Genomic DNA, 24,592 nt, shown 5'->3' with positions numbered 1-24,592 from the left:
TGTGCTGATGGGTGCATCCAACAGCTGGATGTGTAGGCTGATGGAAGAGTAATTCAAAACCAGTTGATGTTCTGGATTCAAATACTGAGCAGTGGCGAGGTTATTGTAGTTCAAAACAGGCAACAGGCTGGTGATGCTGATAACATCATAGGCAACTACTTTTCTCATATCATGAGTGCCAATTGACAATAGACATCCACCACAGACATATATGATGTGTTTGAAATGGTGTGGAGAGCACTTTTGGAATGCTGACATGATACGAGGGCAGTTCAATAAGTAATGCAACACATTTTTTTTCTGAAACAGGGGTTGTTTTATTCAGCATTGAAATACACCAGGTTATTCCCCAATCTTTTAGCTACACAACACTATTTTTCAACGTTATCTCCACTTAATGCTACGGCCTTACGCCACCTTGAAATGAGGACCTGTATGCCTGCACGTTACCATTCCACTGGTCGATGTCGGAGCCAACGTCGTACCGCATCAATAACTTCTTCATCATCCGCGTAGTGCCTCCCACGGATTGCGTCCTTCATTGGGCCAAACATATGGAAATCCGACAGTGCGAGATCGGGGTTGTAGGGTGCATGAGGAAGAACAGTCCACTGAAGTTTTGTGAGCTCCTCTCGGGTGCGAAAACTTGTGTGAGGTCTTGCGTTGTCATGAAGAAGGAGAAGTTCGTTCAGATTTTTGTGCCTTTGAACACACTGAAGTCATTTCTTCAATTTCTGAAGAGTAGCACAATACACTTCAGAGTTGATCGTTTGACCATGGGGAAGGACATCGAACAGAATAACCCCTTCAGCGTCCCAGAAGACTGTAACCATGACTTTACCGGCTGAGGGTATGGCTTTAAACTTTTTCTTGGTAGGGGAGTGGGTGTGGCGCCACTCCATTGATTGTCATTTTGTTTCAGGTTCGAAGTGATGAACCCATGTTTCATCGCCTGTAACAATCTTTGACAAGAAATTGTCACCCTCAGCCACATGATGAGCAAGCAATTCCGCACAGATGGCTCTCCTTTGCTCTTTATGGTGTTCGGTTAGACAACGAGGGACCCAGCGGGAACAAACCTTTGAATATCCCAACTGGTGAACAATTGTGACAGCACTACCAACAGAGATGTCAAGTTGAGCACTGAGTTGTTTGATGGTGATCCGTCGATCATCTCGAACGAGTGTGTTCGCACGCTCCGCCATTGCAGGAGTCACAGCTGTGCACGGCTGGCCCGCACGCGGCAGATCAGACAGTCTTGCTTGACCTTGTGGCGATGATGACACACACTTTGCCCAATGACTCACCGTGCTTTTGTCCACTGCAAGATCACCGTAGACATTCTGCAAGCGCTTATGAATATCTGAGATGCCCTGGTTTTCTGCCAAAAGAAACTCGATCACTGCCCGTTGTTTGCAATGCACAACCGTTACAGACGCCATTTTAACAGCTCCGTACAGTGCTGCCACCTGTCGGAAGTCAATGAAACTATACGAGATGAAGCGGGAATGTTTGAAAATATTCCACAAGAAATTTCCGGTTTTTTCAACCAAAATTGGCCGAGAAAAAAAATGTGTTGCATTACTTATTGAACTGCCCTCGTAGATTTGTAGTCAGTGCAAATGGTAACTAGTTAGACCCTGACAAGTAGGTGGAAGTGTTGGATGCTCTCTGATTGCTAAAACTTCCCTGTCATATGTGCTCTGACTTTCTTTTTCAAAAAACTGCACCTCATCCAAACACATTAGAGGTTGGAAACGTCCATTGACTTTTTGGTGTATTACTGCACCAATAGTGTATTGGCTGCCATCAACAATAAAAGCTAAGTGCACTCCAGGAGCCAGGTGATTGAATGCCACAGAATTGGTGAGGCTTTCTTGCAAGGCCTTGAAAGAGGTTTCCATCTCCAGTGTCCACTGGAGGGGGCACTTGCCTGTTGTGTTGTGGTCTGCCAGTTCACTTCTGAGAGGCTTTCATGTTGCAGGGGTTCTTGAGGGTTCTAAGTCCAGAAGGCATAACCAAAAACTCGGTCCAAATGGCATTATCATTGCAGTGTTAAGTATGTCAGTCATTGGTCGCCACTGGAATCTGATCATATACTTTTGGCAATCTAACACATTTAAAATGGTTATACCTGCCAGAGCACTGGTGAAATCCTGGATGTTTGGTACTGGGTATCTATCTAGGATTGTTCAGGCATTTACCACATGGTCCTCATCACTGCATCTAGTATGCAATAAGTATGGTTCATGGCATCTTACAGCAGTTACCAAGGCCTGCCTGAACAGTGACTCCATCCTGAAGTCAAATAAACAGGTTGTTGGAATTAATCTAGATTTATCCAAAGCCTTTGATACTGTGAACCATGTAATATTACTAGAGAAACTTGAAGCAATAGGCATCAGGGGTAGTGTTAAATGGTTTGAATCTTATCTGCAAAACATGTCACAAGTTGTTGAGTTGAGGTCATCCAACAATCTTCCTAATTTTAAACTCATATCTAAACCAAAACAAATTGAAATAGGTGTTCCACAGGGCAGCATTCTGGGCCCATTGTTATTTCTAATTAATATCAATGATATACAGGCTCCAGACAGCTCAGCCAAAATTCTACTATTTGCAGATGACAAGAGTATCATAATTAGTGATATAAAAGAATCATTGTGTACTACAGCAGAGAAAATGCTCTCATACATACAGTCATGGTTTTATTCAAATAAGCTGACGTTAAATACAAAGAAAACGAACTTTATACAGTATGGAAGCAAGTGCCAAGGGGAAAATACGTGCCTTATGCTGGATAGCAAACAAATAGAAAAAGTGTGCACCACAAAGTTTCTGGGAATGCGAACTGACCAAGATTTAAACTGGAATGACACAGTGTATATCTTACTCTTAAGGCAAAACATGCTGAGCTAAGTTTCTGAGTAATATCCAAGGTATGCAGCAAAGAATGTATTAGAGCGGTGTATTTTAGTTACTTCCAATCAGTTGCAAGCTATGGCATAAGTTTTTGGGGGAAAAACCAGGTCAAGACCAAATGACATTTTTATTATGCAAAAAAGAGCTATTCGTATCATGACACACAGCCCACCACAAACTCACTGTAGACCCTTATACAGACAACTAATGATACTTACAATACCATCAATATATATTTTTAAATGCCTGGAAATGATAAGTAAAAATAACTGCGATCTCCAAACCAACTCAAGCTACCATGATCACAATACAAGGCATTGTAAAGACTTCCACATTCCCTATGTAGCAAAAACTAGAAGTCAGAAACATGGTAGCCACTTAGGAATAAAGCTTTAGCTTTTAAATGCTCTTACATCTCAAATTAAAGAATTGAAAGGCAAAAATAATTTCAAGCATGAAGTAAAAAAACACTTGATGGAAAAATGCTACTACAGTGTAAATGAATACCTGTCTCAGACTGTGGATTGAAACCTGTACTTCTTTTTTTTTTTTTAAATTCAAACTAATTTAATGATGTTTTCAACTTTGTAATTATGATACTTAGGAAAAATCTGTTAAATATCCGTAATACGTTTTGTGTATATCCGTAATATGTTTTGTGTATAAGGCATAGTCCATGATCTAAAATTGTTTATCATGAGCATGTACTTTTGTTTTTTGGGTAATAAGTTCTTGTACACTACTTGTGTACTATGTGTATGTAATTTGTTTGCTGTTTATATATGTCTGTCAATTTATTGTGTGTATGTGTTGTTATGTGTTACGTGTAATCAAATGACAAATCCTATATCACATGTGATCTATTGGATGATAAGTAAGTAAATAAATAAATAAATAAATGCATCTCTTTGAAAATAGCTTTGGTCTCGTGCAACTGTTCCAGCATGATCCTACAGGTGTGAAACAAAACAGGCAGCCCAGGGGTGGTACAAATGTGGTGCACTATTGTGTGTATGGCCATGCCTCATGGCTTCATGCAAGGCAGTAGCCAGAGGAGATACGAAGGGGGTCTGGACCCCTCCCTCTTCCAATGACCTACTTGCTGTCTCCATCCCGTCATTCCTCTCTCTGGATCACAGCCAATATTGTTATTTATGTATAAGTACAATAATTGTTGCCTACAGTGGTAAAATTAAAGTTAGCAAAATGTCTCCTGATTATATATGTTACCGTGAATGACTGAAATTGGAGAACATAGACTTTCACCAGTGAATGTAAACAGATACCAAATACGTCGGTGGAAGATCGAATATTTCATTACATTGTTGTACATTTGGACCCTCTCCAGTGTGTGTTGACAACCACAGATATACTTTGGTGGAGGTCCAAAACGGAAGAGTCAAAAAAACAAGTGACTGTCTCCGAGCAGAACAAAGGCTTTGGCAGGAGAGAGCCAATCAGCTTCATCAGAAAAAAAATTACAAAAGCATTGCTCGTGTTATCAAAGCTTGCATAAAACTGATACCCTAATTTATACTAAGTGGATACTGCAATAAATCATGATCTTTTTCATGAAAAGTTAAATGCATTAATTGTGGGTAAACGAGAAGACAATTGTTTTTATTTTTCTCAAGAAAAGTATTCTAAAATACTTTATGAAGTGGTTTTTGCTAAAATTTAATTGTCTGTAATCCAAAGGTGTGTTGCATTTAAACATTTAGATATCTTAAAAATTAATGAAGAAGAGAAGTTAATTGAACCATTAAAACCAGGGGAAACGAACATACAGTATTATGTTAACAATGAAGAATTGTACAGTTTACTATATGAAACTCACATCAGAATAGGCCATGAAGGAAAAACACATACGGTTAGAGTTGCAAGTTAAATACAAAAATATTACATATGACGTTGTAATGTTGTATTTAAATGTATGCAAACAGTGTCAAATGAAACACAGTGCACCTAAGAAAGGTATTGTTGTGAAACCAATGGTTAGTTCTGAATTAAACTCAAGATGTCAAGTTTACCTGATACATTTGCCATCTCTGTTTGACTGCAGATGTAAGTTCATAATGGTGTATCAAGATCATTTAACTAAGTTTGTCCAGCTACGACCTATGAAAACAAAAATATTGAAGGAACAAGATGCACTACTTCTTCAGCTCTTCTAACCATTTGGTGCACCAGCAATATTGCAATCAGATAATGGTAGAGAATTTAGTAATAATGTCATATCCAAAATATTTGCTATGTGGAATGATGTTAAAATAGTTTACGGAAAGCCTCGTCACAGGCACACAAGGCTCAGTTGAAAGGGCCAGTCAGGATATACAGAATATGCTAACTGCATGGATGAATGGCAATGATACAAATAAATGGTCAGATGGTTTATCCTTTGTTCAATTTGGTGTATTCCTTCATGGTATGTAGTGTTCTTGGCAAAGTCCTTCCCCCCAGGGGGTCCACAACTCTTTCGTGGATATGTGCGTAGCGGGCAAGGGATCCTGAACTAATGTGGCCCTCCTTCCTTTCCGGGCTGCATACCTTCCTTTTCCGCATCCTTCCCTATCCCCCATCTTCGCCCCCCCTCCCCTCACCTCTGGCTCTTTCCTTTCCTTTCTCCCCCTCTGGGAGTATGTTTTGCGCCTACGTCCGGAGACGGATGCTCAGAAAATGTAACACATTTTTTGCTTTCTCTGCTTGCTCGTCTTCATCCTTCCTTTGTCCTTCTCTTTTCCTTACCTCTCCTCTTTACCCTTTTCTCTGCTGCGGCGTTTGAGACCTCTATTCTTTACTTTCCCCTTCTTTACTTTCCCCTTCTTTACTTTCCCCTTCTTTACTTTCCCCTTCTTTACTTTCCCCTTCTTTACTTTCCCCTTCTTTACTTTCCCCTTCTTTACTTTCCCCTTCTTTACTTTCCCCTTCTTTACTTTCCCCTTCTTTACTTTCCCCTTCTTTACTTTCCCCTTCTTTACTTTCCCCTTCTTTACTTTCCCCTTCTTCACTTTCCCCTTCTTTGTTTTTTCCCTTTCTCTTTTTTCCTCCCTGTGCGTGTCTGAAGGCGGTGACTGGATAACGCATAATTCCCCACCCCGGATAGACAGGTAGGACACGTACGTACCCCCTGGTAACAACCAGGCCCAGGGAGGGGTGACTGCCCCAGCTGATACCTTCCAAAAGTGCCGATTGGTCCCTCCATCCGTTTGTCAGGAGGTGTGACCTGCAGTGTGAACAATCACCTAAGGCGGGAGTGCCCTCAAAGAAGGCCCTCACAAGGGAGGAGCGCGCCATCGGAGATGCCGGTAATCATGGGGGATTCTTCCGCAATGGTTTCCTCATCTTCCACTATGCCTGCTCACAAGCATAAGTTCACCGAGTCTCAGCCGCAGACAGTTCTTCCATCGTTGCCACAGTTCCTTGTTGCTTCTCGGTCTGACAAAGGTCGTGACTTCTCCACGGTCAACCCTTTCATTATTCAGAAAGGTGTCGACACAATTGCAGGTCCTGTAAAGTCTTGTTCCAGATTACGGAATGGCACCTTGTTGTTAGAAACAGTCAGTGCCCTCCAGGCACAAAAATTTCTGCGTACTTCACTGCTCCACAGCTTCCCTGTCCGGGTGGAAGTGCACCGCACTTTAAATTCCTCATGTGCAGTCATTTATACACGCTCCCTCAACAGATTGTCCGACGAGGAAATTCAACACTACCTGTCTGACCAGGGCATAACAGCTGTTCATAGTCATGAAAAGGGTTGACTCAAACATCGTTCCAACCCATACTGTCTTCTTGACATTTGACAGAGTTCAACTCCCATCGAACATAAAAGCGGGCTATGAGATAATTTCCATTTGCCCCTATGTCCCAAACCCTATGCGTTGCTATCGGTGTCAGCGGTTCAGTCATACCAGCCAGTCCTGTTCCAACCTGGCCAAATGTGTTACGTGTGGCAAGGATGCCCATGAGGGTGCTTGTCCACTTCCATCCCCTCGTTGCATCAACTGTATGGGTGACCACGCTGCTTCCTCAAGAGATTGATTCCATGAATGAGCTTTTCGTCTTTAAAAATGGGGCAGAGTGAAGGAAAAGGTGTAGACCTTTGCTGCTTGAAAATTATTCGCCAGTCGAAAGACCACTGTGCCTCAGACAGGAAAATACAGCACTGTCCTTGCCTCTCCTTGGCCAACAAAGGAGGTGGCCACGCAGACTTGTGATCTCACCCTTAGTGACACAGTCATCAGCTCAGCCAGCGCAAAGATTGCCCGTTCAACCTCCCCACTTTTGCCTGCTCACTCTATGGCTCACCATTCATCGGGTTCTGCTAAATCTCGATCCCAAAAGTCAGACACCCGGACTTCCAAAAAAGAGCATACTTGTGAAGACTTTTTACGTACCCCAACTTCAAAACCATTGGTTCCCCCTTCATCTAAACATCATGTTTCCAAGAAGACTAATCAGAAACCCAGTTCTTCTCCTTCTCCGCCACAGCGTGTCTCATCTACAGCACCACCTGGTGGTAACCACCGTCGGCCGTATTCTGTGTCGCCAATCAACTGGCCGATCGCTGGTGGCAGGAGCTGCTCCCGAACAATCTATGGATCAGGATCTTCTGCCTTCGGCTCAATGCCGTTCCACACTGTCGGTCGCAAGCTCTGAGCAGTCGTTGAGTTGACGGCAACCTTGGTCACATTCTTCCATTTTCTGTCCACCCTATGTCCATTATCCATTGGAATATCTGCAGCATTCAAGCTAATCAGGAGGAATTGACAAACCTCTTACGATCCTACTCGCCGGTCATCTCTTGTCTTCAGGAAACAAAGCTGCGTCCCCATGACCGCTTTGTTTTCCCCCATTTTCAGTCCGTCCGATTTGATCTCCCCTCTGTTGAAGGCACTCCAGCCCATGGAGGACTCATGATTCTTCTCCATGATACTCTCCATTATCACCCAATCCCCTTAAACACTTCCTTCCAAGCAGTCGCTGTCCATCTTTCCCTTTCTGGATACACATACTCTCTTTGTACTGTATACATTCCATCGTCCACACCAATGGCACGAGCTGAACTTCTTGGTCAGCTGCCACCCCCCTATTTGCTGGTTGGGGACTTTAATGCACACCACCTCCTTTGGGTATCTCCACATCCTTGTCCGCGTGGCTCACTATTGCAAGACGTCTTCCACCAAGCGGATCTTGTTTGCCTCAACACTCATTTGGACCTTTCGGTTGGTACTGTTCCGCTAGCTCGGCGCTTCGAATGGTTCGCCCTTGCTGATACACACTCGAGTGACCACTTTCCATGTGTCCTTCGACTGCAGCCTCAACTGCCATATATGTGCCCAAGATGCTGGAAGTGTGCACAAGCCGATTGGACACTTTCTTCATCTCTAGCGTCATTCGATGACCATCACTTTCCTAGCATCGACGATGAGATCACTCATATTACAGATGTTACTCTTACGTGAAACGTTCAATACCTCGCACCTCCGAATTGCCCCGGCGCCCCCCAGTTCCTTGGTGGAACGAGGGATGCCGTGACAATACGTGAGCGGCGACGTGCTCTTGGTGTTTTCAGACACCATCCTACTTTGGCCAACTGTATCCGCTATAAGCAGTTCCATGCTCGGTGCTGTCGCGTCATCCGCGATAGCGAGAAGGCAAGCTGGGACTTCCTTACTAGCTCATTTAACACCCTCACTCCCTCCACGGAAGTTTGGAGTCGGATTCGACGGTTCTCAGGTGTGCCTAGTTTCTCCCCGGTCTCTGGGCTCACTGTCGCACATGATACATTAGTGGACCCCATCGCAATTTCTAACTCATTGGGTCAACACTTTGCTGAGATTTTGAACTCTTCTAATTACCCGTCAGCATTTCTCCTGAAGAAATGTGCAGTGGAAGTGCAACCTCTTGCTTTCTCCTCTCCAAATCGCGAAAGCTACAATACTGTTTTCTCCATGCGGGAATTGCAACATGCACTCTCTTCTTCTCATTCCTCTGCCCCAGGACTGGATGGTATCCACATCCAAATGATGCTGCATTTATCATACCATAGTTTGCATTATCTCCTTTGCCTTTATAATCGAATTTGGACCGACAATACTTTTCCCAGACGGTGGCGGGAAGCTATCGTCATTCCTGTTCTGAAACCTGGAAAGGACAAACATCTCCCCTCTAGCTATCACCCCATTTCTCTCATGAGTAGTGTATGTAAGGTTTTGGAGCGTATGGTGAATTGCCGTTTAGCTTGGTGGCTGGAGTCCCGCAGTCTAACAGCTGCCCAATGCCGTTTCCGAAAGCATTGTTCTGCATTTGACCATCTTGTTGCTCTCTCCACTTATATCATGAACAATTTTTTCCGGAAACGCCAAACAGTAGCAATATTTTTTGATCTGGAGAGAGCATATGATACCAGTTGGAGGACAGGCATTCTCCGCACACTGTTCTCTTGGGGCTTTCGGGGTCGGCTGCCCCTTTCTCTTCGCGAATTTATGGCAGAGCGCACATTTAAAGTGCGGGTGAACACTACTCTCTCCCGTACTTTATCCCAAGAAAACAGAGTACCCCAGGGCTCTGGACTTATGGCAATGGCAAACAGTACAACACTTAGCACAATTATGGATTGTCTCCTTCCTGATGTCTTGGGCTCCCTCTTTGTGGACGTTTTTGCAATCTACTACAGCTCTCAATGGACCAGCCTTCTTGAATGATCTCTTCAAGGATGTCTTGATCGCCTCCACTCTTGGAGCATCGAAACAGGCTTCCGCTTTTCTCCCAGTAAGACCATTTGTGTTAATTTTTGGCATCGTACTGAGTTTCTTCCACCTTCCTTAGATCTAGGACCTGTCAACCTTCCGTTTTCAGATGACGCTAAATTCTTGGGTCTCATGTTTGACAGAAAACTGTGCTGGTCCTCCCACATTTCGTATCTTTCGGCTCGCTATCTGCAATCCCTCAACACCCTCCGTTTCCTGAATGGTACCTCCTGGGGAGCAGACCGGGTGGTCCTTCTCCGCCTCTATCGCACCTTAGTGTGCTCAAAATTGGACTATGGAAGCATAGTTTACTCCTCTGCTCGGCCATCTATTCTTTGGCATCTCAACTCTATCCACTACCGTGGATTATGTTTAGCGTCTGGAGCTTTTGACACCAGCTATGTGGAAAGCCTTTATGCTGAGACTGCTGAACCTCTGTTGTCCAATCAGTGAGCTGTCCTTCTGAGTCGTTATGCTAGCCATCTGTCTTCCATGCCTGCTAATCCAGCCCATGACAGTTTTTTCGACGCCTCTTTGGATTTAGGGTATGCAGGCCACCCTTCCTCCCTACTACCACTGGGAGTCTGCTTCCATCAACTGCTCCATTCTCTTTCCTTCTGCATTCCTAAAACCTTCTTGACAACTTGGGGTACAGCACTGCCTTGGCTCCGTCCCTGGATCTGCCTGCTCCGTGTCCTTTGTCGATTTCCCAAGGATGGTACTCCTTCACTTGTTTATCATCGGGCATTTGCTGCTCTGTGCACAAATGAAGCCACATTTATTTACACTGATGGCTCGAAAACATCGTTAAGTGTAGGGAGTGCCTATATTGTTGGCGACACCCCAAATCACTTTCAGCTTCCCGACCAGTGTTCGGTTTATACTGCGGAGCTTTATGCTGTTCTTCAGGCTGTCCAATACATCCGCCGCCATCAGCGTATACAGTATGTTTCCTGTTCAGATTCTCTCATCTCTTCCCTCAGTCTCCAAGCTCTCTACCCTGTCCACCCTCTGATCCACCGGATTCAGGACTGCCTGCGCTTGCTCCATTTGGGGGGCATCTTTGGCGTTCCTCTGGCTCCCAGGACACATTGGTATCTGTGGCAATGAGGTGGCCGATATAGCGGCCAAGGCTGCAGTCTCCCTTCTTCAGCCAGCTATTCGATCGATTCCCTTCGCCGATCTATGGAGCGTTTTATGTCGTCGTGTTACTCTTTTATGGCACGCACATCGGTCGACACTTCCCAATAATAAATTGCGGGATGTGAAAGCTCTTCCCTGTGCTTGGACCTCTTCCTCCCGAACGTGTTGTCAGGAGGAGGTAATTTTAACTAGACTCCATATACGGCACTGTCTTTTTAGCCATCGACATATTTTAAGTGGCGATCCTCCCCCCACTCTGTCCCCACTGCTCTCAGCTGTGGACAGTAAGACACCTTTTACTTGAGTGCCCCTATTTTACTCAGTTACGCGCCCGTCTACAGCTGTCGCCTGAAATATCGTCCATTTTAGCAGATGACACGCACTCAGCTGATCGCGTTCTCGAGTTTATTAGTGCCAGTGAGATTACGTCAGTCATTTGAAGCTCTTTTTGGGGACAACCAACCCCTTTCTGTAGTGTTCTTTTAAGCTTTCCTTCTGCTTTTAGTTTCGTACCCATTGCTGCTGGTTTCCATTTTCGTTTTTTAACTTCTCCTAAGTCACAGACTGGGCACTAATGACCATTGCAGTTTTGCGTCTAAAAAAAAAAAAAAGTCCTTATGAAGACATGTTTGGCGTTAAAACAAAACGAGACATAGCTTCGTCTTTTTTGCCTGGCAAACAAATTGCAAATATTGAAACTAAAGAACAACTCAAAGAAATTGCCAATACTTCTGAAACCGAAGAACAGCATGAAGAAACAGTTAATGCTTATAAAAAAATTTGAGGTGTGGTTGTACTGAAAACCATATTCCAAAGAAAAATATTGAAGAGGACGTACAGCCTACAATGTCTTCACATCAAATTCTGTCTGAAAAACATGAGCTGATATCTACAAAAAGAGTTTTGCTTGCAGCAGAAGATTATCTTTCACAGCCAAAGATGTTACAAACCTCATAAAAAGTTTCCTCCAGCTCAAATTGGTGATATTGTACAAATACAAGTCCCTGATGTCGACCGTGGTCATACGGATAGCTGAAATGTGTTAGTGGTTGTTGTTGGAATAGAAGACCCCAACTTCTATAAACTGGCAAATAAAAATGGTACCCTCAAGCAGCTTTACATACACAATCAGTTCATAATTTCTAAAGAAAGGTTACTTTCCATAGATAATATTTCTTTTCAAGAAATGTCACTGAGAGAAGCAGCTGCAGCTAATTCGATAAGTGAGGGACAAGGCTATACATGCTGTTATTGCAAAAGGAAGTGTTCCACTTGTAAAAGCAAGGGACCCTTGTGCAATTCAAAGTGTCATAATAGTTTAAGTTGTTACAATAAATCAGATTTGAATCACATAAGTAATTTTTTATAACTATTATTTTCTTTTCTCATGTAGAATGTACTGTGTATTTTAAATTCTTGGTCATTCCTTTCAGAAAGAGAGGCGAAAAAATTACATTGCCCTTGTGACGTTTTGTAGTGACTGAATGACTGAGAAGAAAATATAAATCTCCAACATGTTCAATATTCACCATTGGTGCATGGTGAATGTCAACATTTACTGGTGTAAGTCAGAAATAAGGGTATATAGCAAATATTTCGGACATACACTAAGCGACTATGTGAATGTTGACATTCTCCGGTGAAAGTCGAGATTCTCCAGATTTCGGTGTTTCACTGTAACACATACATGATTATGAAATTTGAGCTATATAAACTTGACAGGAAAGGATTTGTATGCCCCTTGAATTAGTCAGCATCTCACACAGAACAGAAACATTGTCCCGAAATACAAAGAATTTATGATAACATTATTTGGATTAAGTTTTAAAGGATTGTGGAGTTCTTTGTTATATGTTCTTTGCATTTAATAGTTTCCCAACACCATCTTTGTTTGCATGTGATGTGTTACAATAGAGGAAGGAATGTGTGACCAATGGAGGTACTTTATTTTACTTGTTTATTTTCACCTTTAGACATACATTTAGTTTTTAGTCAAAACAAAAAAACTCCTCAAAACCATGTTCTGAAATAGTATGACGTGTGTGTTGTCTCATGATTTTGGGGTAACTTGTGGCACTATGTAGTGGAGAAACAAATACTGATTTATTTGTATCCACAATGCATTTTGAAGGTTTAAACCTCCATCATCAGTTAGATTTACATGTGTTAGTGATTGGTAACAATGAGCTTGTTGTTTCATTTGAAAAGAACTGCATAGAAGGTGAGCTGAGCATCTCTTTGAAGCTTCCCGGTACTAAAGCCATATGATAAATAAATAATAACCCTAATTCTCCTCATTTAGGCTCATGCTTTTGTCTGCCGGGATGTTCTTTAATGCAAACAATGATCTTCCTTATTTTGCAAGAAGTGAGAGAACAATTTTTGGTGGTGAAAATGCAAAGGATCCATAATGATCCAGCCACACATTTTCCTAAATTTCCCCGTTTAAGCGTGTGTCTAATTGTTCTAGCTTCTCTATCAAACAGAGACATCTTTAGTCCAAAAGCCATATCGGTAATAATCATGGTGTCCCAAAAAATTTATGCTTGCCTCTTCCTGATCACTTTCTCAGCTCAAATTCAGAGTGAAGGGTAAAGGGAGATTGGAGCATGAATGCTTTTTAGTGGTTTGCCATATTGCAGCAATCCTAACTAAGGAGATTGTATCTCCACTTGGTGAAAACTCTGAGACCATTGTTGAATAAAATACTTCATTAATCTATAAGGAAATTTCAAGAATAAATGAAAAAATTAGTCTTTTTATGGTCATCTCTAACAAATCGGATCCCCCCGCACTCTGTGACAAAATCCTGGCTATGTCATTGCTTGACAGTGCACTGTTTTTCCTACCATGTGAAAGGCATGTACTGCAAAATGACCCTCTACATTGGAAATAGTGTGCCCATTGATAGAATATATGAGGCAAGCATTCCGTAATCCATGGTCAATGGTTTCTGTGAGAAAACTGTGCCCAAAATTGGTTGGGTTTTGGTGTCAGACTCGCTGGTACTGCAAATGGATATTTGTGTTGATTGACATTACTCAATCTTGGAACCATACGTGTGTGTGTGACAGAATCGTTGACTGCCATTAAAGGGACTGCATTGGCTTGCTTAGCATCAGGAGAGTACACGGCCTGCAGAATGCTGATATCCAATCCCATGTCAATTAAAAACAGTAAGCCTGAAGAAAAGTCACTAACAAACAGCCTCTGTGATGTTGCTGGAGGCGACAGTGTCAATGTTTTACTGCAGTTGGTAGTACAGTGCGTAGTTGTATATGACGTGTGTAATGTAGAGCATCGATTGGTCCTCTGTGGTAGGTGCTGCAAATGGCTGTCACAATCTGTTGCACCTAAACCAGATTATATTTGGCATTTGAGTATGAAAACAGTTTCAGCACTTCACAGCTTTTAACCAAAATGTGTTTGAAACAAGCAGATTTCTGCACTAGGTAGCTGATAACTGTAAGACTGGGGTGCAAGGGTGTGGTGTTTACACATGCCATCTGCAGCCACAGTTCATAGTTACACTGTCTCTAGATGCTTAGCTATCTTCTTGATTGTGACATGGAGACTTTGCTGCTGCCTGATGACCATTGATCGTACCCAAGAATCTCCAAAGTTTCAACTCATTGGACTGGTCCAGCACGGGTCACTTCTCTCCAGCAGGAATGATGGTTGCCACAGTGGCCACCATGATGCATGAGTTGAGTGTGGTGTGCCCTCTGTCTGCAACTTGCATAATGGCTATCCTTCATGAGCAATTAATGTTGACTGAATGCGTGGTAGCTGTTATTGTTGCCAGATGTGTAATAGAATGATTGATGCCAGTATTATTTCAGACACTTTTCTATGAAAATGTCTCAAGAATTCATATGGTGTCTTGTCACCACGCCTCTTGTTGGTAAGGAATCTGAGTGAGCATTTGATCCATTGGTTTTGTGCAATGTTAAATCAGTGCCATTTTGAGAGTATTGTAGGCATCTTGAAGAGGATGGGAGGATGGGAGGATGGGGGGGGGGGGGGAAGGGGGGGGGGGAGAGGAGAGATAGTATCCTATCAGACACTAAAGAATTTACTTGTTGATATAGGTTACTGATCACTAAAGTGAACTGTTGGAGGCCATTGCAGTTTCCCAACAAAAAATCTGCAAACAACAGAGACCATAATTGTAAATATGGTGCAAGATGACTAAAACATCTGATGGGTGGAATGTCTGTTGCTTTGGTATGTAGATGGAGGGACTGGAACCAGTAGCATGTTAATGATAATGTTGAGTTTAATGTCACTGAAACATGGCTGTGCACAGTGTTGTTTTCTGGTTGCATCACTGTAACTGCCAATGGTAAAACAGGTGTGGATGTTATCATGCTGTTTGGAATTGGTTTGATGTGTGGTGCAGTTGAAATACAGAAGATGGACATGGTACCATCCACGACATTAAACACAAGATTGAGGTTCTAAAATCAATGGTATACAGTAGGTTATTCAATTTGGCCATAATGGAATGTATCTGTGCAAATCAATGCAAATAACCTATACATGAGAATGCAGTTTCTTCTTTGGGGTCACCAATTATTTAGAAACACCAGTAACTGATCTATGTGTTTTATACATAGATGGTAGTATGATAGTGTTCGCTTTTATCACACACAGCTAAAAATCATAATGCAAAGACATTGATTTAGCTGTTCTCGTTAGCTTGACAAAGAGCATCTCCAACTTAATCAACTAATTGATATGTACCAAGTGCATTGTTTGTCACTCTCACAATGTCTTTATTTAATGGCATCTAGCAAACTATATAATATGAAAAGAGAAACAGTTGTTCATAAAATTCAGAAACACGAAGAAGAAGAAGAAGAAGAAGAAGAAGAAGAAGAAGAAGAACTCCACAAAGTCTTCTTAGCCATTCTCTTAGACTGCAATTTCTGAAGTTTGCAGTACTGAGGATTAACTAGTAGATAAAAAATGCTGTTAACATTCCTGTGTGTCTGTCATATCAGTACTTTGATAGTGCAGTGAAAAAACTTAGTTGTACAAGAGATGAACACCCAGCTTGCTTAAGACAAAAGCTTATGTTGATTACTATATGTAGCTTGATTGCACATAGCTAAAAAAAGGACAAAAACTTTTATGCTTACAAATATTTCTGTTGTCAAGGTGATGAACATAGGATATCCCATGCCAAACTATTATAATCCTTTACTCTTTTATCACCTTATGAGTATTTACAACCATTTTTGTTCCACAATTTAACACACACTTCATAATGACCTTATCTCCTTACCTTAAATACTCCTCCTGTGTCCAGCTTATATCTTATATCTTACATCTTACCCAATATATTCACCCACTTATTTTTGGTAAATAGCCTCAAGATTACCTCTTTTCCTTCTGTGTGTGGCTTTCCCATTTCTTTGACACTATTTGTCCTGCTGTAGTCTCCTGTTACATATGTGGCTGCCTCTTGTTGCGCTCCTTGCCTTTCAAAGGTATCTTTGTGCATAATCCCATATCTCTGCAGCATACTCAAAATGTGACCTTACAAGCTACAGTCTGTAACCTTTTCGACATGTATAAGAGACATCCATGATTTGTTTGCTGCCTCACCTATATGCAGACCCCAGTGAAACTTCTCAGCATTCATATTATCACCCAGCTATCAGCATAGCTGTCCTGCTGTGATATCATCTGTTTCTAGTTAATCACAAATAACAGAACTGATGACTGTACACCTATTTTATGCTAATGCTATCTCCTCTGCATGACCCAAAAATATCATTCCCTCTGTATTGTCAGTGACTTCGTAGTCCTTCTGCATCAGCTTGAATTTTTCTGTGCTTTTTATTTACTTATCTAGTATTACATCATTACTGAAAAGTATTAATTCAGATTCTCTTCTTTCAAAAATATCATACACAAAACAGAAAAATCTATGACCTATTTCTATGAGGGAACATACACTGTTATACAGCTCACTAGTCTTGCATCAATCCCAGTCCTCACAGCTTAATTAATAGCGTAATGTGATTTACCATATTAAAAGCTTTTGAGAGATCAATGGTGATATAGCCAAGTTGCCGTCTCCTTTCAACCACTTACGATCAATCCCACTGAAAACTAGTTACCCATGACTCGCATGTAAACCCTACTCGCAAGACAATATAGTAGGAAAGTTCTGGTAGAGTGTAAAACACACACACACACACACACACACACACACACACACACACACACACACACACACACACAAAACTTTACTAGCTACTGGAATAAATCATTTCTTGAACTACTTTTAATACACATTGATTCCTATACTATCACCCTATTTTCCATGAAATGTATGTCAAATGCAAGATTCAGATGGTGCCATAATTGATATGTTTTCTACTATTAGAATGGAAAACAAAAATATGATTCTTTTCCTGACTCAAGATATTTCTGAATTGTGGCCTTCTGTGGTTTATGGTAGTAAGTGTGTTGTAGAGACATTTAACTGGTATCACTTTCAGTTTCAACTTCTCAGCAAGTCATCAGATTACTTGTCAAAAAAGTTTCCTTGTAATATTCTGCTTTATCTTTCTTTTTAAACAGATAATCTGATGAGGATTTGTTCAGAAGTCAAAAATATTTGTGTGACCCAAGGCTAAATTTAGTTTGCATTACAGTCACTGAATTCCCCAGAGGCAGCATGACTAGACTGTGTAAGCACTCTTTTGTCTCACTGTGAAACTTGTTCCATAACTTTAAAAATTGTCCTACCTAGTGCAGATGAGGGAAGAACAATTGCACATGTTCTTCTACAACAATACTAGATTGAACTGTAAAATGTGATTATTAAGAAGTTACTTATAATTGTTTCACAAAGACTCACCGGAGGCCGAGTTTTATCAAAAGCACCCATGGCTATCTTGAATCCAGCTCCCTCAGCAAGGAGGACATTTTCTTTTGGTACTCTAACATCTTCAAATGTTATACCTCTGGTATCAGAACAGCGTTGACCCATATTAATTTCCTGTTAATGAACAAAGCATAACGTTAATAAATTATATATTTATATAAACAATTGCAGCTTCAAAACAAATACCTCTTTTATTTAAAGTACACTCACTGTTGGTGATTATAACTGCATGATAACAAGTAATGAAATTTTACTTATTGTGCATTTATAGTTTAGAAGTAAGAACACACAATTAAATTAGTAGGTGCCTTGGGGGTATACAGGGCACAAAATCTAGTGTACAGAACTGCCACCTCTGGCAACATACACATAGCATATGTGATGCTTTTCAAGAGGACAGAACAGTGGTAGGTCTTAACCCTGTCAAAGGAACAATCCCAGTGTTTGTACTGTACAGTCATCATGATTTAGGTTTGCATAAATCATTTCATGCAATCTTCATTCTACTTAATATGAGGAAAATGTCTTAACACCTGCACTGCCTTGGTCAGTTGGGCACTATTGTATAACATCCGTTCCATTATACAAAATTTGCACAAGATAATGTTTGATATAAAAGTAGATTTGTACCAGTTCTTCACATCTCTACATTATCATTGCACATGCTATTGACAATTACTAGTAATTCCATGAACACAAACATGCTGTGCTACGGTCCCTTGCAAACTGATTAAACATCCCCCCCCATTCTATGAGATGGTGTACTCACGTGAATGAAAAGTCACTAGCATCACATAGATCTTAGCACATGCTTTTCTCTTAAGAGAATTATGTTGTGATCATGTGACGTAATGTGACAGAGTAGTGGTTAATACTGAAAGGGGACAATGACAACATCCATAGTTCTCTAAGTAATATTTTAGCTGCCTTTTTAAATACAAGTATTTCACTACCAATAATCTGTCTCATCTTCTTTGGAAATTTACTATACAGTTTTATTCCCTAATGGAGAATGCTGTTCTGAGATTTTCTTGTTTGTTTTTCCTCAGTAAATGCAAGTTCATACTGGCTCTTGTTCCATGATTATGTCTAGAGCTATTAATAAAATACTAATGTTTTTTCCTGAACTGCATAACACTCTGGTACCTGCACTCACTCGACGTAGTAAAGATACTCACTTACTTAAAATAGTTGTTGACAATGAACCCAGATACTACTTTTAGTTATAATTCTCAAAGTCATTTTCAGCAATTTGAAAACTCGATTTTTGTGCCCTTGGTCCACAGAAAAGAAACTCATAGCTAGAAATTGAGTACAATTTTAATGATAGAAAAATATTCAGCTATTTCTTAAGTAATTGCACTGCTAATGATCAATGCAAAGTTTGGATAACAATCCTTTAGCTTTCTCAGTAGTGTTTTTATGATGATATTTCCATTTCTTTTGCACTTTTTTCTATATTTCTCAACTGAAAGATTTCAAATATTTTAATTAGCTTTTATTTAATGTCATCTAGATAATTACAAATCTTTTTTCAGATGTTACTTGTCTTAAAAGTACTTGTTCAATTGCTGTCCAATAAAATTAATGAAACAGGAGTAATGTTAAATAATCTGAATGATATTTTGCCCTATGCTTTAGCAAACACTGGCTTGAACAAAATACATGAGAACTGATAGTTTTACTATGAAACATTCTTGCATGTTTGAACTTAGGAAGGTATGAGTCATGGGGTACCAGTGTTGTATTGGTATTTAGTTACACTGTTGAATTCCTGCCCAGTGAAAAAAAAAATATAGAACACTCTATAGATGAATTACCAATGCAAAATATAATTACCATTTGCATGCACAGGTCACCAGATGGAGACCAAAGAGTGCTTTATAATCACATGGACGAACTTTTGGAAGAAATTTAATCTCCCAAGAAAAATCTAATTTTATGCATTGAGATTGAATTTATTGGATTTTGAGAAATCAATATTGAAATACTGTAACTGTTCCAACTATAAAAACAGCAACCTCTGCATCTATCATTGGCCAAATTTTGATAAATACATGAATTTATGCCTATAACATAGAAGTGGTAAACACAGGTTTTAGTGAGCAATATGCTCAAATTCTTACAATCCACTGTAAGGAATTTCCATATTTTTTTTAAAAAAGAAATTCTGGAATACTTATCAAATTTTTCATTGGTATCATTACAGTTGTGCACTTGTTTCCTCCTGAAAGGTGTAAATTGGAAAGATAAGTTTAAGGCCATATTTATGCATTTTGGAAATACCTTTATCCCTTTTCTGATCTAGGTGTTCTACATTTAACTCTGTTCAAAAAATGATCTTTTCTTGGGAAAAGCTATCATGCGAAAATAAGAGAAGGTTGTACGAGTACTCCAAGCAAAATATTAGTCCTAATTCTACTGCCTGTTTCAAAAGATTCAAATGAATACTAACACAAATTATTTCAGAATAAAAAGAAAAGAAAATTACAAACTAGTGTGCAGTTCCAAAAATAAAACTAAAGCAACCTGGCAATTTATTAGAAGATAAAGGGTTCAAGGTTAACTTCGAGGTTACTTAGTCACAGTAATACAGAGCTGATTATGAATAACAATAAACTGACAGTAGACAAGTAGCTAATGCTGTCAATCATCATCTCTCAAATATAGCACCGTAGTTGATAGATATATATCATGGCACACAGTCCGACAGAAATCAGATCAAAAACATTATTGCAAATACATTATCCATGTATTCAATGACACCTGAGAAATTATCAACAATTGTAAAAGGACTGCCTAATAAACATTTAGTGAGTGCTGATGAGATACCAGATGATATCATCAAAGCTAGTGCAACATTTATTGTGGAGCCACTAGTAGACACTGAAAATACACAACCCTCAAATGATAACTTTACTAATAGCCTAAAAACTGCATAACGTAACACTCCTGCATAAGAAGGGTTCAAAATGTTAAACTGCTAATTATAGGACAGTTTGTTTTGTCAGGCTTCAGCAAAAAATGTTCCTTAGAAGGTTAAAGAAAGGCTGATAAAGGATTCACAACATGGTTTCAGGGCTGGCAAGGCAACCCAACCAATGTTTGCCTTTTTAAATGAAATATTAACAGCAGTGGATGATACACAATATGTATCACTAAAATTCTAATTAAAGTATATAGTGAGGAAAATGCAACATTGGTTATGCATAGCTTAGCACAGTGGATCTAGGTCAATAGCTTCATCATAAATTCTGAAAAAGCTATAACAGGTTTTTCAGTATGGAAATTTGGTATAGTGTGGAAGTTACCTGTTCTCACAGTTGGAGGAAAAAATATCTCAAATCTGAGTTACAGAAAAATTTCAGGCAAATGTATTCAAGAGGATTTGAAGTGGGAAGTGCACCTCAACAACCTAAATTAAAAACTGAATACAATTACGTATGCTGTTAGTTCTCACTCATAATACAAGCTGCTCATGGCTGTTGATATGATATGTACCATATTAATATAGTATCTACTGTTGTATGGAATAATTTTTTGGGGAATTCCACAATTTTTTAAAAAACATTTCTACGCCTACATCAGTACTCCACAATCCACCTGACAATGTGTGGCAGAGGGTGCTTCTGGCACCACTAACTGATTTCCCCATCCCTGTTCCACTAACAAATGGTATGAAGGAAGTGTGATAAAAAAATTGTTGATAAGCTTCTGTATCAGTTCTAATATTTTCATCATTGTCATTTCACAAGATTTACATGGGAGGAAGTTATATGTTGCCTGACTCTTTGTAAAAAGTATTCTCTCAAAATTTTAATTGTAAACCTTTATGTGATGCACAATGCCTCTTTTAGCATCTACCATTGGAGTTCATAAACCATCTCTGTAACACTCTTGCACCAACTAAATGATTCCATGATGCAACACACTGCTCTTCATTGTATATTTTCTATCTCTTCCATAAGTTCTACCTGGTTAGGGTCCCAGACTGATGAACACTACTCAACAATCAAGAAAATGTAACTCGTCCACAAAATAAGTGGCTTGCAAGGCACTTGTTTGACTAAGTTTACTCCCTGTTATCTGTCTGGTGTTGATAACAATGAAAGTAATAAATTTTTGACAATATAATGTAATTGGATAGATAATAATCTACTCACCAAGCAGCAACGGGAGAAGTCATGTATAAAAAGAGTTTTTATTTATGCAAACTTTAGGAGCCAGTCGCTCCTTCTTCTGGCAGAAGGGTTAAAGGGGAAAGAAGAGGGATGAAGGGAAAGGGACTGGAGAGGCTTACGAATAGGGGTGGAGTTTGGAAAAGTCACCCAGAACCCTGGCTCAGGGGAGACTTCCCAGATGGGATGAGAAGAAAAGAATGCTGTCTGGGGTCTGCTTTTCCTACTGTTTGTTTCATGTGGTCATTCTACTCAAGGTCACTCTGGACAGTTACTCCTTGACATTTTATGGTAGATGCAGTTTCCAGCAATTTGTCATCAATAGTATAGTTGTACAGTAGAGGATTTCTTTTCTTATGTGCGTGCAATATGTTACATTGATGAATAGTGCAGGGACTGACAATCAGCCCTGAATGTAACTAAATCATATGGAGGTCATTTTTCAAACCAATCTGTCTTCTGGCATTGCTACTTTTTTACAGACAACTGCATAATCTCTGAACAGTCCTACAGAGCATCTGACCCTTCCAACTAGATAATTTATGTACAATGTAGATAGTAATGTTCCTATTGTACTTCCTTGGGGTGTTCCAGAAGATACCTTTACATCTGTTGTTTTTGTTCCATTAAGAGTGACATGAATCAGGACTCCCTTGCACACAGAACTCAACAAGTCACAAATCTGGTCCAATACTTGGTAAGCTTCTATTTTTTTTCATTAGATGGCAGTGCAGGGAAGTGTCAAATGCCTTCCTGAAGTCCAGGAACACAGCACAATGAGTTTGAACATCTCCTCTATGAAAATCAACTTTGATTCCACAATCAGAGATCTTGCATTCTCCAAAAAAATCATAATTCTTGAACATAATTACAGGTTTATATTGTTGTAGAATTATGGAACATGTTTTATGTGCACCTGTACTATTACCTATCTTGAAAATGGGAATGACCTGCAATTTCTTCCATTTACCAGGTACCCTTCACTGCTCTAGAGAACTGTGATAAACTACTGCTAGAAATGGCAAAGTTCTTTTGTATAATCTTTGTAGAATCTTAGTCCTGATGCCTATCCACTACTAAGCGACTGTACTTGCCTTTCTATTCCACAATCGGTTATCTCAATATCTGCAATTTTGACATTCATATGATGATTGGAAAATCATAATATGGTCCCTCTTTTCAGAATGAAACAACTTCAAGACTGAATTCAGTATTTCAGCCTTCTCTCTGATATCTTCCATTTCGATGTCTGTGTGGTCACTGAGTGATGGAACAGATCGTTTTGAACTGAACTGCTTACTAAATTTATGAAAGACCAAAACCTCTCAAGGCTCTTAGTCAGATCCTTGGCAAAATTTCATTTTCAAAGTCATTGAACACTTCTCTCGTTGACCTACTTATACTTAATTTTGCTTCATTCTGCTTTTGTTTGTCTGCTAGGCTTTGACTTCTCTTGAATCTATGACAAAGCTCTCTGTCCATGCAGCAGTTTTCTAACCAGCTATTAAACTATGGTGAGTCTTTCCCATCCATTAAGACGTTGCTTGGAACATACTATGGTTAGCCCACTGTACTCAAATTTGGGAGAATGACATTCCAAACCTATGTCTGGCCATTTTGATTTAGATTTTCAATGATTTTCCTTAAGCAATTTAGGAAAATGCTGGGATGGTTCCTTTAAAAGGGCATGACCACTTTTCCTCTCTATCCTCCCATAATCAAAGCTTTTGCTCCATTTCTAATGCTTTCATTATTGATGGGACTTAAACACTAATCTCCTCCTGCTCCTGCCTACTGGAATATACTTTCCTGAGGCATACTGAACTATGCTTTTGAATTTTTCCCATTTGTGCTCCACATCTTCATCTTCAGCACTGAATATTTGTTGTTTACTACTCAGATACTCCACACTTGTATCCTGTGACTCTTGCCAAACAAAAATATTTTGCAACCTTCCTTAACATTCCTTGCCATATTTGTAGTCGCAGTTGCTGTCACAGCCTTACGATCACTGATACCTTTCTCTACATTAACTGATTCAGTAAGTTCAGGTCTGTCTGTAGGTAGGAGGTGTAAGACATTTCCTTCTTGATTTGGCTCTCCAATTATTGGCTGAAAGTAATTTTCAGACAACAGAGTAAGGAAACGATGGATTGCTACTTACCGTAAAGATGACACATTAACTTGCAGATAGGCACAACTAAAAGACACTTACATAATAGCTTTCTGGTACAGCCTTCATCAGAAAAAGAAACCCACACACATTCATTCACACAAGCAAGCACACCTCATGCATGCATAACTGCCATCTATGGTACCTTGGACAGGAATGCCAATCTTTTTCTTACTTTGCTGATATTCAAATCTGGAGTTTCCATTGTTTATTTTGAATGTCTTGTCTGAAAATTGTCACACACATCCCTGTCTCTGGCACCAGTTTTGATAGCATGACTCTCCCAATCTATACTTGATTAGATGACATCACCCCCTATTACAATGGCAGGATCAGGACAGTTATTAACAATATTCTGCAAATTCTCTCTGCAGTACTCTCTACCACTGCAGCTCCTGGCCAGGGCGATCTATAAAAGCATTTGATTACCATTTTAGACTGACCTTCCATGCTTAACTTCACCCAGATTAATTCAAATTGGGCATCTGTGGTAAAATGGAAAAGAGGGTGTGTCATTGATGGT

General features: G+C 40.1%; 1 protein-coding gene across 1 annotated transcript in view; it reads right to left on the bottom strand.

The window, feature by feature from the left end:
• Positions 1-24,592, bottom strand: part of LOC126184726 (probable medium-chain specific acyl-CoA dehydrogenase, mitochondrial) — a 213,499-nt gene that overhangs the window by 61,073 nt on the left and 127,834 nt on the right. The window contains exon 8 of the mRNA XM_049927260.1: positions 17,692-17,832. Within this exon, the coding sequence (XP_049783217.1) occupies positions 17,692-17,832 (141 nt within the window). The remainder of the gene's footprint in view (positions 1-17,691; positions 17,833-24,592) is intronic.

The sequence above is a fragment of the Schistocerca cancellata genome, chromosome 4 (genome assembly GCF_023864275.1).
Source record: "Schistocerca cancellata isolate TAMUIC-IGC-003103 chromosome 4, iqSchCanc2.1, whole genome shotgun sequence".
NCBI lineage: Eukaryota > Metazoa > Arthropoda > Insecta > Orthoptera > Acrididae > Schistocerca > Schistocerca cancellata.
Note: the sequence above shows the minus strand (reverse complement) of the source record. Positions and strands in the feature narration are given on the sequence as shown.